Source organism: Dama dama, chromosome 12 (genome assembly GCF_033118175.1).
Source record: "Dama dama isolate Ldn47 chromosome 12, ASM3311817v1, whole genome shotgun sequence".
Taxonomy (NCBI): domain Eukaryota; kingdom Metazoa; phylum Chordata; class Mammalia; order Artiodactyla; family Cervidae; genus Dama; species Dama dama.
In genome coordinates this window covers 64,562,469-64,581,243 of record NC_083692.1, presented here as the reverse complement: position 1 = coordinate 64,581,243, position 18,775 = coordinate 64,562,469, and the positions used below count along the sequence as shown (strand labels likewise).

The 18,775-nt window shown below is 43.3% G+C and overlaps 1 protein-coding gene across 1 annotated transcript in view; it reads right to left on the bottom strand.

Moving 5' to 3' along the window:
• The window catches only part of EHD4 (EH domain containing 4), an 84,921-nt gene that overhangs the window by 39,159 nt on the left and 26,987 nt on the right, over positions 1-18,775 (bottom strand). Inside the window, exon 3 of the mRNA XM_061157488.1 lies at positions 13,286-13,383. Within this exon, the coding sequence (XP_061013471.1) occupies positions 13,286-13,383 (98 nt within the window). The remainder of the gene's footprint in view (positions 1-13,285; positions 13,384-18,775) is intronic.

Below are 18,775 nucleotides of genomic sequence, written 5' to 3'. Positions count from 1 at the left end.
AAGTCAGACATATGGATCAATGAAATAGAATTAAGAGTCCAGAAATAAACCTCCACATTTATAGCCAATAGATTTTCAATAATGATGCCAAGACAATTCAATGGCGGAAAGTATCATCTTTCCAACAAATGATGCCAGGACAACTAGATATGTACACGCGTGAAAATCAAGCTTGACCCCGACCTCACACCATATACAAAAATTAACTTAAAATGGAATAGTGACTTATCATAAGTGCTAAAATTATAAACCTCTTAGAAAAATATAGGAGTAACTTTTCATGAGTTTGGGTTAGGGCAAAAGCTCAAGCAGTAAAAATTTAAATAGGTAAATTAGACTTCATTAAAATTATAAACTTGAATGTCTCAGACTATACCATAAACAAAGTGAAAAGCCAATCCAGAAAATGAGACAGAATGTTTGCAAATCATATATTTGACTAGTACATAGGCCATACAGTTGTGTTAGTCACTCAGTGGTGTCCAACTCTGTGACCTCATGGACTGTAGCCCGCCAGGCTCCTCTGTCCATGGGATTCTCCTGGCAAGAATACTGGAGTGGGTTGCCATGAATTGCAAATTCAAACACAGTGAAATACCACTTCATACCTACAAGGATGGCTCTAAGCAAAATGATAGTGTTGATGAGGATGTGGAGAAACTGGAACCTTCATACACTACTGATAGAAACAGAAAATGACTCAGTCACTTTGGAAAACAACCTGGCAGTTTTTCAAAACACTAACTACTGAGTTACTATATGATTAGGTGATTCTGCTTCTAGGTTTATACCCAAGAGAATGAGACAGGGTGCTCGGGGCTGGTGCACTGGGATGACCCAGAGAGATGGTATGGGGAGGGAGGTGGGAGGGGGGTTCAGAATGGGGAACACATGTACACCTGTGGTAGATTCATGTCAATGTATGGCAAAACCACTACAATACTGTAAAGTAATTAGCCTCCAACTAAAATAAATATATATTAAAAAATATATATAAAAAAAGAACATGGAAAAAAAAAAAAAGAATGTATGTTTTCACAAACACTCATACATGAATGATCATGGCAGCATTATTCAAAATAGCCCCAAATGTGGGAAAAGCCCAAATGCCCATCAACTCCTGAATGATAAAATGTGGTACAGCCATACGGTGGAACACTATTTAACCATAAAAAGGAATGAGGCACTGTTCAACACAGATGAACCTTGAAAACATTATGCTATGTGAACAAAGCCAGACACGAGGGCCATATGCTGTATGATTCCATTTATACGAAACGTTCAGAGGATGCAAATCTGGAGACAGAAAGTAGACTGGTGGTTGCCAGGGTCTGCAGGGAGAAAAATGGACAATGATTGCTAACAAAGTCAAGGTTTCTTTTTGGGATGATGAAAATGTCCTACAATTCACTGTGGTGATAGTTGTACAACTCAGTAAATATACCACACACACAGACACATAAAACCCACTGAATTGTTTAGAGAGAGAGATAGAGAGAATGCAAAAATTTTTTAAAATGGGGAAGAAGAGCCTTTTTTCTTCGCAGCTTTGCTGACAGCTACTTCCCATGCCCCGCTTCTTGACCAGAATTCCTGTAAGGCACAGGGTTAGAGTGGCTTGTACACAGGTCCATTTATTGCAGCCAAGTGTGAGAACATGGACTGGAGCCTGTGTCTCATTCATTTTGAATCTTGGCATCCAGGACAGTGCTTGGCACTCAGTAGGAATCAACATAAATGTGTGTTGAATGTATAGTCTCTGTGTGTGTGTGTGTGCGCTCAGTTGGTCAGCTGTGTCTGACTCTGTGACTGTAGCCCGCCAGGCTCCGCTGTCCATGGGATTTCCCAGGCCAGAATACTGGAGTGGGTTGCCATTTCCTTCTCCAGGGGATCATCCCTGACCCAGGAATAGAACCCATGTCTCTTGCGTCTCCTGCACTGGCAGGCAGATTCTTTACCACTGAGCCATCTGATCTCTAGCATGCCCCTTATATTATTCATTCATTTTTATACCATCACTTCTAAAATAAAGGAGTGCCAAAAAGATCACACACACAGTATCTGTTCATTATTTAAAAATTCTTTTTCCACTAAATATTTTTTTTGAACCAGACAATCAATTGATGTTGTCCCTTTTCTACTTTCAGAGAGAGATGATTTCAAATTTTAAAAGCTAATTATCAATAAAATGATATAGATACATGGGGAAAAGTTAGAAACAGTCAAAAATAGTATATTCAGTCCCTGAACAAACTCTGCATTTCAAATAACTTGACAAAAATTACCCCTATTCTGAGACAAAAGACTTTAAGAGGCAAGAAACCAATATCAACCAACACAAAAGGATGATTAAATGCAGCTTTTGAAAACTCTTTGGCCTTCAACAACAATACATTGAGATGATGAAAGTAATAGTAACAGCTAGCATTTATTGAGCATTTACTATGTACTAGGCTGGGTATTATATTCTGCTTTCTAGGTTTTAACTCAGTTATACCAGCATAGCACAATAGTAGGTACTGTTATTACCCTCATTTCCCAGAGAGACAACTTTTCCATGGCTGCATGGTTGATAAATGGCTGAGCTAAACTGGAACCCAGGAAGTCTCCTGCCCACGCGCTTTCTGCTAAAGGACACAGGGAAGCTTACAGGGACTTCAATCCCTTGAGTGGACCTAGGAAAGCAATTTGTTTGATTCTAGGTTTACAGACTGAGTAATGTAGGTTATAAACAAAACCTCAGGAAAAAACATGGATATGCAGGAATTGAAATCCATGTGTGACTATCTGATGCTTGAAAGTCTATTTTCTTCCTATTTTATAGCTCCTTTATACAACAGGTGTAAAATACCTGAATGGACAACATGGTCAGACAAAAACTGCAAAACCTTGACCTGCCCCACTGTGCAAGGCTGGCACCTTCTGAACTTTCAGCCACTAGGCCTCCCAACCTTCTGAGACTGTAGCTCTCCCACCTCACCCCCATCGCATTGAGCTCAATGTCTTATCTGTTTCCTTCCGGGCACTCACCACTATTTATAATGACTTTGTTTACCTGCTCTTCTTGTCTTACTCTCCCATCAGAATGTAAATTCGGTAAGAGCGGTGACCATGACCATCTTCTTCAGGGTTTTTGTTTGCCAGGAGTTTGTTCAACGAAGAATAACTGTCTATATAGGTGACACCTTTCTTTTAGAACAATTCAGGAACATCAGTGACTGGCTGGATGACCACACTAGGCTGAAGCAATTCCAGGGCAGGGGTGGTACCTGGTACCTTGTTCCTCTTTATGCTCCCAGTTCCCAGCTCAGTACCAGACACAGAGGAGCTCACTGCATTTTGACTGAACTTGTTCATTAATGAAACACTGTCAATGTAGAGGGTGGTCTCTGTTTGGAGTACCTCAAGGCTCCACCTTGAGTCCTAATCACTCAACTTCTGGTTCCAAGGGTGAAGGTGTAAAGGCATGCTGATGAAGCCTGGGGATGCCCTAGAGCTGGGAGGAGCCACACAGGGGACAGGGAGAGGAGTTAACAGAGTTGGAATAGTCATAAAGCCAAAACCCCAGAAACACAACAAAAAATTCAAGAAACCCTGTACCAGGGTGGGAGGAGAGGGAATTAGATAAAGGCAGTCAAAAGGTAAAAACTTCCAGTCAGTTCAGTTGCTCAGTCATGTCCGACTCTTTGCATCTCCCTGGACCACAGCACGCCAGGCCTCCCTGTCCATCACCAACTCCCGGAGTTTACTCAAACTCATGTCCATTGAGTTGGTAATGCCATCCAACCATTTCATCCTCTGTCATCCCCTTCTCTTCCCACCTTCAATCTTTCCCAGTGTCAGGGTCTTTTCCAATGAGTCCGTTCTTTGCATCAGGTGGCCAAAAGAGTTTCAGCTTCAGCATCAGTCCTTCCAATGAATATTCAGGATTGATTTCCTTTAGGATGGACTGGTTGGATCGCCTTGCTGTCCAAGGGACTCTCAAGAGTCTTCTCCAACACCACAGTTCAAAAGCATCAATTCTTCTGCACTCAGCTTTCTTTATAGTCCAACTCTCACATCCATACATGACTACCGAAAAAACTTCCAAGTGTAAGATAAATAACTACTAGGGAGGGATTCATGTACAACATAGTAGAGATAATTAACTTTGCTATATGCTATAAATGAAAGTTAAAAGTTATCACAAGGAAAAAATTTTTCTATTTCTTTAATGTATCTATATAAGATGACAGATTCTCAATAAATCTATTGTGGTAACCATTTCATGACATATGTAAGTCAAATCATTATGTGGTACTCTTCAAGTTTATATAATGACATATGTCAATTCTATCTCAACAAAACCAGGGTAAAAAAAAAAAAAAATCCCTGTAAGAACTACAGGATGGGAAGGTGGGGACACGAGCTGCACCTATAATGATGGTCACATGTCCAGTGAGCTCAGGTGATCAGGTCTGAGATGCTGGCACGATCCTGAGCCGTGTCTGTATTGTGTGGTGAACAGAACGAAGGAGACGGGTACTCCCTTGCCTCCCCCTTTATTTAATTATTATTTCTACGCTTATTTATAACATTATACAAGTAAGGCCTGAACTTCTCTTAGAGGGTATTTGGCAGTCATTAGCAGGCCCCCTCAGAAACTCTCCATGAAGTTCCGCCTTGGGTTGTGCGGTCTACTTGAAGGACAGGCTGCACTTGCTGCCTCTGTCCCACCCTGGGAGCCGCTGGCCTCGTCAGCATCCAGCTCTCAGCTCTCCAGGTGCTTCTTAGAAGGATCTTTGCTCGGTCAGACCTGGCTAACATCTCGCTCCAAGTCTTGTTGCTCTTTTAAGGGAGAAGACTCATTCCTCCGTGTAGTGTGTGTTTTCTGCTCTTATGCTCCCTGTTCCCAAAGCCAGAGAGCAGACGTCATTCTTTTTTTTTTTTACATTTTTAACCAAATTTGTTTACTTTGATTTAGCACATTTAGATAAAACAAACACTCAGACAGAAAGACACACCCACCCCACAAGCACAGTGGGAATTAGCCTAAAATCTTCGTCTTCTTTTTGACTTTATCTATGCCAGTATTAAAAACTCTCCTCCCTTGCATATTTCCTGGTCACACTATGTTAGGACAAAAAGCAACTCCCTAGTAACTGAAGACTGCAATGACCTTGATTTTAACACTAACAAAGTAGCGTTCAGTAAGTCACCCAGATGACTACACAGACGTCATTCTTATCAGGACATCTCTAAACGTTCTTTCCCCTGTCTCGGGCAGCCTTCAGAATCTGGTCTTTTGTCTTTCAAGTTCAAAAAATGGACTTCCCTGATTACAGTTTGTTTTCATCATCACTATTTTTTCAGCAGCTTTAATAATTACTGGCTAGATTTCCATGCCCTATTTCACATTCTGTCAATTCTTTCGTGCTATTATGTTTGTGTACCTCCGCTGTGTTGGCAGCCTGCTCACGTGTACCTGTTAGTCTTCAGAGGCCTTTTTTTAATTCTTGAAGTCTTTCCTTACTATACTGCCAAAATCAGGAAGACTTAAGGATGTCTATGCATAAATATTAAGACATTACTCAACGATTGTGAAGGTAATGTTGTTGCCTGTTATGTTATTTGAAGCGTGGTCATATCTCTTCTGTTTCATGAATCATCATCATTGATTGCTTTTACTAGCAGGACATTTTCTGCCCTTCTAATTTTCACTGTCTTCTCAGTTCTATTCACTGACTTATAATGAGAAAGACTTATAGAGAGAAGGGATTAAACATTAGACGAGGCCCTCAGACTTTCATTTGACAAGCTGCTGGTTCTACATCCTAGGTCCGACCTGCTGGCAGATCTGTTTTCTGCTGGAAAATTCAGATCAAGAGTTTTTTCCCCCTTCTTCTAGAGTTATTTACATTTTTTAAAAGGGAAAATTGTACTATTTTTGTTATCAAAGTCAGTCTGTTGAAGGCTATACAAAACCCCACACTCTCAGAAACCACAATTACTCGCTGCTAAAACAGCACCTTCCAAATACTTATGTGTAAACAGATGAACAAGCATACCAGCGGCCACTTTAGAATTTTCCCAGTCTTCTCCTCATCAGACAGGGACATCATGATTAGAGCCAGAACCCAGAGGTCTGTACCATGCAGTTGGGAACACACTTGTGTTCATGCCAGGTCCAAAAATAAATTCTAGATGATGTTTAGGTTTGGCACGACATAGACAGTACTTTAGCAAGCAAACAGTTCAGGAGCTGGAATAACAAGAGATTGGGAATGAAGAAAAGGATGTGTGGATAAATGCTCTTTTCTCATCACATAGAATCAAAAATCTGGATGCCATCTTCAAGGCAATGGATAGTCTCAGGAGTGAACCTGGTCAGATTTCACCCACCCGCTTCAAGAAAAGAACTTAGAAAATCTTAAGAATTTTAGAAAAATTGTAGAAAATTTCAGGTAGCTATTACTTCAGTAGAATAAAATTATTATTATACATCAGAATATTTATTTTTTTATTGAAGGATAATTGCTTTACAGAATTTTATTGTTTTCTGTCAAACCTCAACATGAATCAGCCATAGGTATACATATATCCCCTCCCTTTTGAAACTCCCTCCCATCTCCTGCTCCATCCCACCCCTCTAGATTGATACTGAGTCCCTGTTTCAGTTTTCTGAGTCATATAGCAAATTCCCATTGGCTCTTTATTTTACTTATGGTAATGTAAGTTTCCATGTTACTCTTTCCATACATCTCACCCTCTCCTCCCCTCTCCCCATGTCCATAAGTCTGTCTGTTTCTCCATTCAGTTCAGTTCAGTCACTCAGTCATGTCAGACTCTTTGCAATCCCATGGACCGCAGCATGCCAGGCCTCCTTGTCCATCACCAACTCCCAGAGCTTATCATACTCATGTCCATTGAGTTGGTAATGCCATCCAACCATCTCATCTTCTGTCGTCCTCTTCTTCCCACCTTCAATCTTTCCTAGAGTCAGGGTCTTTTCAAATGAGTCAGTTCTTCGCATCAGGTGGCCAAAGTATTGGCGTTTCAGCTTCAACTTCCTTATAATGAATATTCAGGACTGATTTCCTTTAGGATGGACTACTTGGATCTCTCCATTGCTGCCCTGTAAATAAATTCTTCAGTACCATTTTTCTAGATTCCACATATATGCGTTAGAATACGATATTTATCTTTCTCTTTCTGACTCACTTCACTCTGTATAATAAGTTCTAGGTTCATCCACCTCATTAGAACTGATTCAAATGCATTCATTTTTATGGCTGAGTAACAGTCCATTGTATATATGTACCACAACTTCTTTATCCATTCATCTGTCAATGGACATCTAGTTTGCTTCCATGTTCTAGCTATTGTAAACAGTGCTGAAATGAACAATGGGATACATGTGTCTTTTTCAGTTTTGCTTTCCTCAGGGTCTATGGCTAGGAGTGGGATTGCTGGGTCATATGGTGGTTTTATTCCTAGCTTTTTAATAAATCTCCATACCATCTTCCATAGTGGCTGTATCAATTTACATTCTCACCAAGAGTGCAAGAACATACCCTTTTCTCCATACCCTCTCCAGCATTTATTGTTTGTAGACTGATGATGGCCATTCTGACCAGTGTGAGGTGATATCTCATTATAGTTTTGATTTCCATTTCTCTAATAATGAGTGATATTGAGCATCTTTTCATGTGTTTGCTAGCCATCTACATGTCTTCTTTGGAGAAATGTCTGTTTTGGTCTTTTCCCCATTTCTTGAGTAGGTTGTTTGTTTTTCTGGCATTGAGTTGTATGAGCTGCTTGTATATTTTGGAAATTAATCCTTTGTCAGTTTCATTTGCTATTATTTTCTCCCATTCTGAGAGCTGTCTTTTCACCTTGCTTATAGTTTCTTTTTCTGTGCAAAAGCTTTTAAGTTTAATCAGGTGCCCCACTTGTTTACTTTTGTTTTTATTTCTGTTACTCTAGGAGGTGGGTCATAGAGAATCTTGCTTTGATTTATGTCATCGAGTGTTCTGCCTAGGTTTTCCTCTAAGAGTTTTATAGTTTCTGGTCTTACATTTAAGTCTTTAATCCATTTTGAGTTTATCTTTGTGTATAGTGTTAGGAAGTGTTCTAATGTCATTCTTTTACACATAGCTGACCAGTTTTCCCAGCACCATTTACTGAAGAGACTGTCTTTTCCCCACTGTATATTCTTGCCTCCATTGTCAAAAATAAGGTACCCATAGGCATGGGTTTATTTCTGGGCTTTCTGTCTTGTTCCATTGGTCTATATGTCTGTTTTTGTGCCAGTACCATACTGTCTTGATGACTGTAGCTTTGTAGTATAATCTGAAGTCAGAAAGGTTGATTCCTCCATCTCCATTCTTCTTTCTCAGGACTGCTTTGGCTATTCAGGGTCTTTTGTGTTTCCATATGAATTGTGAAATTTCTTGTTCTAGTTCTGTGAAAAATGCCATTGGTAATTTGATAGGGATCTCATTGAATCTGTAGATTGCATTTGGTAGTATAGTCATTTTCACAATATTGATTTTTCCTACCCAGGAATCTCTCTCCATCTGCTTATGTCATCTTTTGATTTTTTCCATTAGTGTCTTATAATTTTCTGTGTACAGTTCTTTTGTCTCCTTAGGTAAGTTTATTTCTAGATATTTAATTCTTTTTGTTGTAATGGTGAATGGGATCAATTCCTTAATTTCTCTTTCTGATTTTTCATTGTTAGTATATAGAAATGCAAGTGATTTCAGTGTATTGATTTTGTATCCTGCAACTTGCGAAATTCACAACCTAGTAATTATCTGATACTATCTTTAGGGTTTTCTATGTACAGTATCATGTCATCTGCAAACAGTGAGAGCTTTAATTCTTCTTTTCTGATCTGGATTCCTTTTATTATTTTTCTTCTCTGATTGCTGTAGCTAGGACATCCAGAACTATGTTAGATAAGAGTGGTAAAAGTGGACACCCCTGTCTTGTTCCTGATCTTAGGGGGAATGCTTTCGATTTTTCACCATTGACAATAATGTTTGCTGTAGGCTTATCATATATGGCCTTTACTATGTTGAGGTAGGTTCCTTCTATGCCAATTTTTTGAAGAGTTTTAATCATAAATGGGTGCTGAATTTTGTCAAAGGCTTTTTCTGCATCTATTGAGATGAACATATGGTTTTTATCTTTCAAATTGTTAATATAGTGTATCACATTGATTGCAGAATATTTTAATTCCTGCTTGATGAAAATTCTCTATGTCAGACAAGAAAGCTACAGGTTAGTACCTAAGTTCACCCTTTTTTTCCTGAAGATTTTTTGTTAACTATAATTAAACTGAGAAACATCACAGTCATAAGTAGTATTCTAAAAATTGCTCCAAAACCAATTACTCTAGTGGGTTTTATTTATAGAGCTAACAAGGCAGAGATCTAGATATTTATTTCCCCCAAGGCAGACCTTGCATTCTTGTTTTACTCTGGGTCATAGAGCAGGACCTGACTTCTAGGGTCCATGTTAATATTCTGCTGATGAGAAGGCTGTGCTGGGACACATTCCAATTGGTAAAGATCACTTCTAGCATAAGAGTGGATTTGCCAAGTTTGCCTCAAATAAAACACCCCAAAATATGAATCATCATGTAGAAATGTCAACTGTTTTTCTGGTCACCTCTGACTTTGGCCAAGAGAAGAGCAATGACCATGAAATGCCATGTCCTCCTAGTAATCACACTTGCTCTCTTTACTCAACAGAGTAGAAAGGATGCAGGTTTATGATGGCACAAGAGAGAAGAATGAACAAGGAAGAAGGGAGCCACAGGGGAGGGGAGGCACATGACTAAACCCCAGGTTCAGGACTCCTTCCTGGAGATATATCCGCACTAGGTCATCTGGTTCCCAGAACTCTGGGGTGACTGGGCTATGCCCTGGGGGCACCTGAGGACCACCAGTGATGATGAAGTCTGCTCCCCAGCTTAGGTCACTCTTTCTCTGTTTGACCACCAGCAAAGCAACACTATGTTCCACTGCCCCACCCACCATCTGCCTCATTCCATGCTGATGGCAGAATTCTGAGTGTGATGCAGTCAGTAGGTCTTCCTGGGGGTGCTCTGCAGTCACCCCATGCTCATTACCTCCTCCTGCAACTGCATGGTCTGCCCAGAATGTGCCCATCTGGGGCTGCACAGCCTGCAGGCTAGAGGGTGGATGGGGTCCACACAGTAGTGTCAGCCTGCAGCCACTGCCTGAAGCATACATACCCCCAGCCTGTTCTTCAAAAGTGGTGCCTTAATAGCTTTTGCTTTGTCCACTCCCCAGCTGTCAAGCCTGGTCGCCCACCTGCCCAGCCACTAGGGAAGGAATTCTTACAAACTCTGTTAGGCTCAGCATCCCCAGAGAAGTGAGGGTGAGTGGTTTCCTGGTTAGGGCTGGGCTCCTGTCTGTGCATGACTGTATGCAGGTTTAGCTTAGCAAATCCTCAGTGAAGAGCACCGCGCAGACACACAGCAAGGGTTCAACCTCTGGTGGCTGTTCTCATACTGCTATTATGAATATACACTTTGAGGAGACACTACGTGTGTAAGAGGGACCTGCTTGATGAGACTCTGCCTGCCAAAGGTTAATCAATCAATCACACCAAGGGACAGGGAGGAGGCGCGACAGTCACCCCTTTCTCTTTCACAGATGAAACATCCGTCGGGGAGGCAAAGCCCCACTAGTAAGGTCAATGGTGGATGTTTCAAACATTCTGCGGGGTCACAGATTGTTTCTGAGGCTGATCCAATGTTGACACAGAGGACTGGCAAAGGTGGGGCTGTGATCTACGAGCTGGAGAGACAGCAGCAGATAGGAACACGTGCGAAAATGCAGCACTATTTGCAATAGTTAAAGCTGAAGCAGCTTTAAAACAGCACACATTCTTTGGGGTTAATATGTTGAAACTGTCAACTAAGTGACCCCAACCAGCAACAATGCCACAGCACGGTATGGTACTAGCTGCTGTCTGTCAGGGTGGCAGGGACTGGCCGACTGGCTGGAACCATATGTGCTATTTCTGGGCATAGGATGTGAGTAAGGACTTGTCACAGTAAGTCAGACTAGGATATGAGTCAGTTATTATAAAGTGCTGAAAAAAACTGTCTTCAAGGCATCCTGAGCATATCACACCATGCTAATTTCTCTGAAGGAGCTACAGGTTGAAAGACACTTAGAATCACTAAGCCAGGGAGAAACCCTGAAGAATATAGATGATTAGTATTGGTCAGAGGCCTACCAATAACAAGGAATAGATAGGGCTGAAGCTAAAATCCAGAGGTCCTAAAATTTAGGACCAACAACCAAAAATCAAGTTGTATAGGATGTCCCTGGTGGTCCAGTGGTTAAGAATCCACTTTCCAATGCAGGGACGTAGGTTTGATCCCTGGCAGGTAAACTAAGATCCCATAGGTTGTGGGGCAACTAAGCTCGAGCACCAGAGCCCATATGCTGTGGAGCCTATGCACCACAACTAGAGAGAAGCCCCCATGCCACAACTAGAGAGCCCACACCCTGCAATGAAAAGTCCCACATGATGCAAATAAGATATGATGCAGGCAAATAAATAAACATGTTTTTTTAAAAAGTCAAGTTGTAAGAAATGTGCACGGTAATCACATTTCTATTAAAACAGTATGTTTGTACACACACAGAAAAAAGTCTCTAAGGAGCTGGAGAAAACAAATAATAATGGTTATTTGTGGTCTTTTCTGTAAGTACAATGTTCTTGGAGGCCTTGGGGAAGCCTAATGGCCCACCAAGTCCCTGAACACATGGATGAAGGCACAGCAAGGCAGTCAGAGACTGCAAAATCAGCATTTCTCAAATGCCATGAGAAGGGAGGGCTGACAGACATGGGATGCTCTTTCTTGACCCCTGTCACAGGACCCTTGCTTTCTGGCTCCCGGGTGTGTCCCAGGGCTGGTGTACTGCACTTCTGTTCCAGGAATGCTGGGGGAGTGCACTGTCTGGCCATAATCCTGCGAGTCCTGTTCAAGGGGCTGTGAAGAATTACCAGTGAGGAGTGACAGCAGGAACTAATCCACTCTGGCTTCTCCCTCCCAGCAAAGCCTCCAGGAACTGCCCTTAGTTTCAGAGGCCAGCACAAGCCCTCTGGACCTGCCTCTGGGACCACAGGAGTCTACCCTAGTGCTCTCCCTGTCAGGAATTTCCTCTCTGTAAGTAAATGGTTTTCTGATCTGCTCTTGACAGCCCCTTCACTAGGAGGGTGGGGGAAACCACAGGCTCACTGGTTGAAGCACAGTGCATGGGTCTGGAAACAGTATTGCCTTAGCCTTTCATTGTGAAGGTTGAAGAAGCCCAGATGTCACTGTTCTTTACAAGCATTTTCTGTCTTTCACAGATTTCCTTACAGATTTCCTTTGAATGCCTCACCATCTCTCCTTTCCCATCCATGTACGTGCTAAGTAACTTTCGTTGTGTCTGACTCTGTGTGACCCTATGGACTGTAGTCCACCAGGCTCCTCTGTCCACAGTATTCTCCAGGCAAGAATACTGGAGTAGGTTGCCATGCCCTCCTCCAAGGGATCTTTCCAACCCACAGATCGAACCCATGCCTCTTATGTCTCCTGCACGGGCAGGCAGGTTTACCGCTAGCACCACCTGGGAAGCCCAGAGCTTCCCTTAGGTGATTCCAATTCATCCCCTGGGTTCCAGCTCCAATGTCTCCTCTGGAGAGCCTTTCCCAACAACCCAAGGCCAGATATCCCCCTTACAGCCTGACAGACAATTCCCATCATAGAATGATTATTCCGACTCTTGTTTTCTATTTATTTCTGTGATAAAATAACTAATATCCATCTTCCTCATTAGAAGACAAGATCCTCCAGGCCAGAAACTGCATCTGTTTTTTCCACATCCCCAGTGTGCATTACAGCGTCTGGTGCCAAATATATACTAATACCAATAAAGCCTCATTCAATGGAAGGCTGCTGCGGAGGCAACTGGGGTAGAAGGTGTGCCAGTATTCTGGGGAAGTAGAGCAGCAGGGAGGGCTCTCTCCCTTGGGGTGACTGGTTGGCCACCTTTATTTCTTGTTATGTGTCCAAGTGAGTGGTTAGCAAGTGACAGGCCTCCTCTTAAAGTCTGAAGATTTATGTGAGGCAGGTACTAACAGAAGATGACAATACTTAAAGGAATTAAATAGGGGCAAAAATCCTCTGCTGACATCACAGAGAGACTTAGTCAGCCCTGGGGGTGGGGGTGGGGGTGGGGGGACTTGGATGGGCGGGGCAAGCACTGACCTCGGCTGATGCGCTGTTTCTCTCCAGACAGGATGCCAGGGCTGTCGATTATGCTGATGCTCTTCAGGACCTCATTGGGCAGCTGGGAGCACATAAATCTGGAAGAAAGGAATCAAAGTTGGGATCAGAGCCTGTTTATTGCAGATTGCTCTAATCTCATATCTCCTTGGCCTCTCCTGGCCTCTCCTCTCTTTGGAGTCAGTGTGATGGCAAAGTCCCTCAGCCCCACCTGTCTCTCCTCTATGCTGCTCTTCAGACAAGCGTCCTGGGCTTCTCCTCCCAGGGAATCCCATGCTTCCTTCAGGGTCACTGCCTCACTCGGCTGGAGTGTCCTGAGCCTTGTCCAGTCCGTGCCCATTCCCCAGTGTGCCAGCAGAGGTACTAGGGCACCCTGGGTACTGGTGCCCCAGGGCCCATGCTATGGCTCCAGGCTCAGGGTGTGGCAAGCTCCAATGGGCAACACCCCAAATCCTCCAGGTGCTTTGGTGTGCTAAGAACAGACAAAAGGGCAGCTGTCAGCAGGGCCCTGGCCAGGCATCTCCAAGCTGCCTTCGTTGTCCATCACCTCCCTGATACCACCTCCTCCTCCTCATCCCAATCCCTCTGCCATGCTTCCAATCAGCTGCCCTGGTGTAGGCCTTGGAAGCAGAGTGAAATGGCAGGAAAACCACAGCCTGAGGGTCAGCAGACCTGGGTTCAGGCCAATAACCTGCTTGGACCCTGGACAAGGGCTTCCCCAGGGAACTGGGCCTCAGTTTCATCACATGCAAATACAGACACTTGCCAGAGGCTGGAGAGGCTCTTTTAGCTTTGACACTGTGTAACTCCAGAGCACCAGAGGGAAATGCTCTGTTACTTCCACTCCAGGCAACCCAGGGGGATCTCTGTTAGGAATTGTGTATGTTTTAAGCCAGAAACTGCAGAGTGTCTCTCCTTTTCCTGTATTGTAAATGGCTAACTTCAGGGTCTGTGTAGGCAGAAGGCTCGAAAATCCTTGGGGAAAACTCAATTCTTCCATTCAGTGGAACTGGTGGGATTACTCAGCATGTAAACATGCTGGGAATGCACGAGAGGGAGGCCTGCCCAGCCGTCCCAGCCCAAGTGTGGACAGCACAGCCCCCTCACAGCTCAGGGTCGGGAGCCCTGAGCATGAGATGGGATCACTGACACAGCAAGTGAACTTTTGTTCAAGGTGCTCAGGACAAGTTTCTCAGACACTCTTTCCCACTTTTTCAAGTTAGCCCAGGAAGATGTCAGAATGATGACTATGATCATTTTACAGCTGGAAATGTTGAAGTACAGTGCAGTTATGACATGTGAGGCCATGCCTCTAATGGGTGGCTGGCTGAGGACTGCAGCCTAATATTTCTGATGTCAGTTGAGTTGAACTTAACCCCTAAAATAAAAACTTCATAACATTAAAAAAACAAGGGGTCAATTTCATTTATGTGAAGCCCCTCATTTCTGATTTTCTCCTGTCCCTCCACTTTTATAAACCCCACTGTCCAACACTCAGACAGATCTGTGAGAGTAAAGTGCACTGGGATCACTAACTTCTCTAAGTTCACAGAGAAAAAAATGCCATATTTGTGTCTCTAGAACTCGGGTAGAAACAGAATTCTGAGCATATCTGTGGTAGACCGAATTTCTTGTGGGTAATCTGGTCTCTTATCACAGTCCCATCCTTTTTATCAGATAGCTCAAGACACCTGGTGATGCTAAGAACACTGGACATATAAAACTATTTCGCAAAAAGTACTTCTGTGAGAGGTTAACCTTTTTCCCAGACCACAAGCTCACACTAAATATCAATTTTCCCAAAACACAAAAGCCCTGGATTCTCATGTGAAGTTAACAGAGGGATTCAAAATTTATAAACCACCAGGCCCTCTATGCAGTGCAGAGACAAAGCTTTAACAACTCACATGCCTCCTGATGCAACAGCAGAGCCAAAACGTGTGAGCCACAAAACAAGACAGTCGGATGTGGTGACATCACCACACAACATGTAAGAAAGCAGGCCCGGGGCCAGGAAGGATGACTGCAGACAAGAGGGGGTGGAAAAGAAGAGGTAGGGGAAGAGGAGGAGGAGGGTGCTCTCCAGGGGCACCCCAAATAGGGTGACGAGGGTTGAATGTGCAAAGTTGAACTTTGCATAGCCCTGCCCAGTATGCACTGGGGGGCAGCTTGGGGAGGTGGGCCAAGGAGCACAGAGCACAAATTAGCTTTCAAGACCCTCATGTGGGAGCACAGCCCACACTCTAAGGGCTAGAACTATATTCATGTTTTCTTAAATAGTTATACTATAATCAGAAAAAACCCTAATGCAATGCTGCTAGAACAATCTGGTCTTCCTTTCATGGAACATGAAAGGAAGGTGAAACGTGGGTTATTTATCGGGTATAACACAGCCAGCCTTGGGTCAGGCCTTTCCCACTGATATGTGTCTCCTGAAATGTTTCCAAGCACAGGATTTGCTGTCCTGGGATGGATTTCCTACTTCTTCCGGACTTGCCTTGTCTTGTACATTTCATGTGAAACATGCAGCCAGTTAATCCCAAGAGCCTCACATAAGCTTTATGAAGTATGTCCCTCATCCAGGGTTGGTCTATCTTATTTTCTGATAAAAGGAGAGAAGGAAGGGATCAAACCTACAGGACCCCCATTGGCTGTCACCCCTTCAACCAAGGAAGGCTGAGTGGCAGTAAAGACGGGGTGCATAAAGGATTGGCCCAGCTGTAAGGTCTCAGGCCAGGGGCTAAGAGTCTGGTCACACTGTAAGACAGCACAGAAGGGGGGTTCTGGTTCTTAAAAGTTGCCTCCAAACACTAACATTCCAATCCAGTGATCAGCATTTTAAAAGAGCCAGGCAGTAGCTTAATAGCGATTCCATTTCCAGTGCAGCGATACCCAGTAGCCGCAGCAATCATCAAATGGCACAAACATCACTGACCACTTACTATGTGCCAGGCACTGTCCTGAGTACTTTCCATGAACTCACATTAACTCACTCAATCCTGGCCACAACCCTCAGCAGTGGGGCTGTACATCTCCATTTTACAAAGGACAAGACTAGGGTCAAAGGGGGCAAATGCGGCCACCCCAAAAATATGTCTCACTGGCATGAAGATTAATTTAGGCTAATTATTTTTAAGGCCCCCTGAACTCAGGAAGCATCTCTGACCTCCCTTCTAACTGCCTAGGGAAAGCAGACAGAGAATCTGTTCCAGGAAGGGAGCTGTCACCAGAGATAAATATAGTATCAACGAGGTGAGGCGATAGGAACCTTGCACAGTTTTATTTATTAAAACTCCTCACTGTGTCCCATTGTCTCTGCACAGGCCAGCAAACATTTGTTTACCAAACATTTGTTTTTCCAGCTCCATGTCAACTGCCTTCCTCTTCCCCATGAGATTCCAAACCACTGCCTCCAACATTCTCCTCTGTCTTTAACTGGAGATGGTATTTAGAAAGGGAAGGGCTTCAGCCATTTGGGGGAGTTACTCCGTTTTCCTGGGTCTCTCTCATGTATATACATAATTAAAGTTTTGTTTGATTTTCTCCTGTTAACCTGTCTTAAGTCAACTTAATTCTTAGACCAGCCAGATGAACCTAGAAGGGTAGAGGAAAATTTTTTCCTCCCCAGCAGGGGCACAGAGGGGTCACATGCCATAACTTGCCAAGTCACATAGCTGGTAGCTGACAGAGCTAGGATGTAGACCTGGCAGTTAGGCTGCTGTTGCCATTTCATGCATTTGAGTCAGCACTGTGTATCTTTTATCACACAGAGGGCAGCATCCTAGAACAGAGAAGTGATGTGCCACAGCCCTGGAACTCCACCAAAGAGGCCCCTTTTGTGGGACTTGCCCTCAATTTACTAGTGGAGGGTGGAGCAGTGACTGGGAGGCAAAAGATCCGGTTCTTAACCTCTTTTTTCTCACTCACCCTGTGACCTCAGTCAGGTCTGAGCAACTCTGTTGGCCTGAGGACTCCCAGGCAGTCCTTTAGGTTCACCTAGGTTTACCATGGAAGAGAGTAGGACACTGTTCCTGCCCAGGCTCACTTTACTGATAAGAGCAAAATCAGAGAGATGAAATACTTCCTAAATTGGCAGTGAATAGCACCCAGAGTGCAAAAAGGCCTTGACAACTAACATGGAGAAATTATTATCACATGGTCCTACCACAAAGGCCTGATCTAAACTTCCACTGCCCAGGAGGAATTTAATTTCACAACCAGACTATAAAAAGCCTGTGGTTACCCCTTTGGTCGAGTCTTATGGAATTACCACTTTTGAGAGTAAAAGATGGTTGAACATGGGCAATCCCATGCAGCTCAACCCCCACGTGGCCTTTTCTATATCAGGTCTCCCTCTCCCAACCACCACAGGGGGGAAAACTGGTTTTCTGGGATGACAGGACCAGGGCTGTGCAGGCAGCGGCCGGTAAAGAACAATGGCTTAATGACGTAAGAGCCATCGCAAATCCTGAGGATAAAGGTTAATAGGATGGGCTTCAGAGAGTTTATTAGGGAAAAACACACCACCCAAAACAAAACAAAACCCTGCTCCCCAAACCAGTTACTCTCTCAGCTTAAAAAAAAACAACACACACAGTTTTGCTAATGAATCGAGAGTGATTCTTGGCAAGAGCCTATTTTCCTTAATCTCTGCAGCTAAATTATCTGGTGGAGTCAGCATGTGTCTGGACCGATGCTGTTTACTTGTATTAAGTCAGCTTTTAAAAAAAATTCCCAGCAGTACTAAGTGACCGTGCAATATTCATAGTCTTTAAAAAGTCCATTTAATGATGTCTCACTTAATCAAAAGCACAGAGGTAACAAACAGAGTATAAGTACAAAAAGACACATATGTGTTCTATTATTGCTAAGCCATTTTGCAAATTCAAGACTGGCTGTTTTTTGTGTTTTGATCACACTGTCACCCCCATCAGGCCTGGCTAAAATAACAGGAGCACTGGAAGTACTGTTCAGATTCCTTCAACTTAGACGGAAGTTTCAAAATTTCAATCCCTTAGGGCCAGTGATGAGTTATTTTAGAATGAGAAACTGGAGAAGTAAATGAGATTAGGAACTTCTTCTGTGGAATGTGACAGTTTAAAATTACACTAGCTCCTAAACAGAAAATGATGCCTGTAGCTATCTGGATTAAAAAAAAAAAAAAAAAGACCACCATTTTCTGAAAAGTAGATTGAGGGAAAATAAAATAACTAATCCAAATGTAGGAAGAAAGGTCAGAGACCAACTCACCAACTCCTGCCCTTTCTTCAACTAACCAAAACATGCCATGTCTCCCAGGACTTGTGCCCTCAATGTGCTGTTGAGGTGTCCCCTCCTCCGTGATGTGGAACAGACTGTGATGTGACAACAGACTTTGAAACCTAAAGAACCACACTCCCTTGGAGCAACTCCGAGACACGCTTGCCTGTGGAATTTTCTTCTAAAGTAAAGCAGAATGGTGAAGTCTCAGAA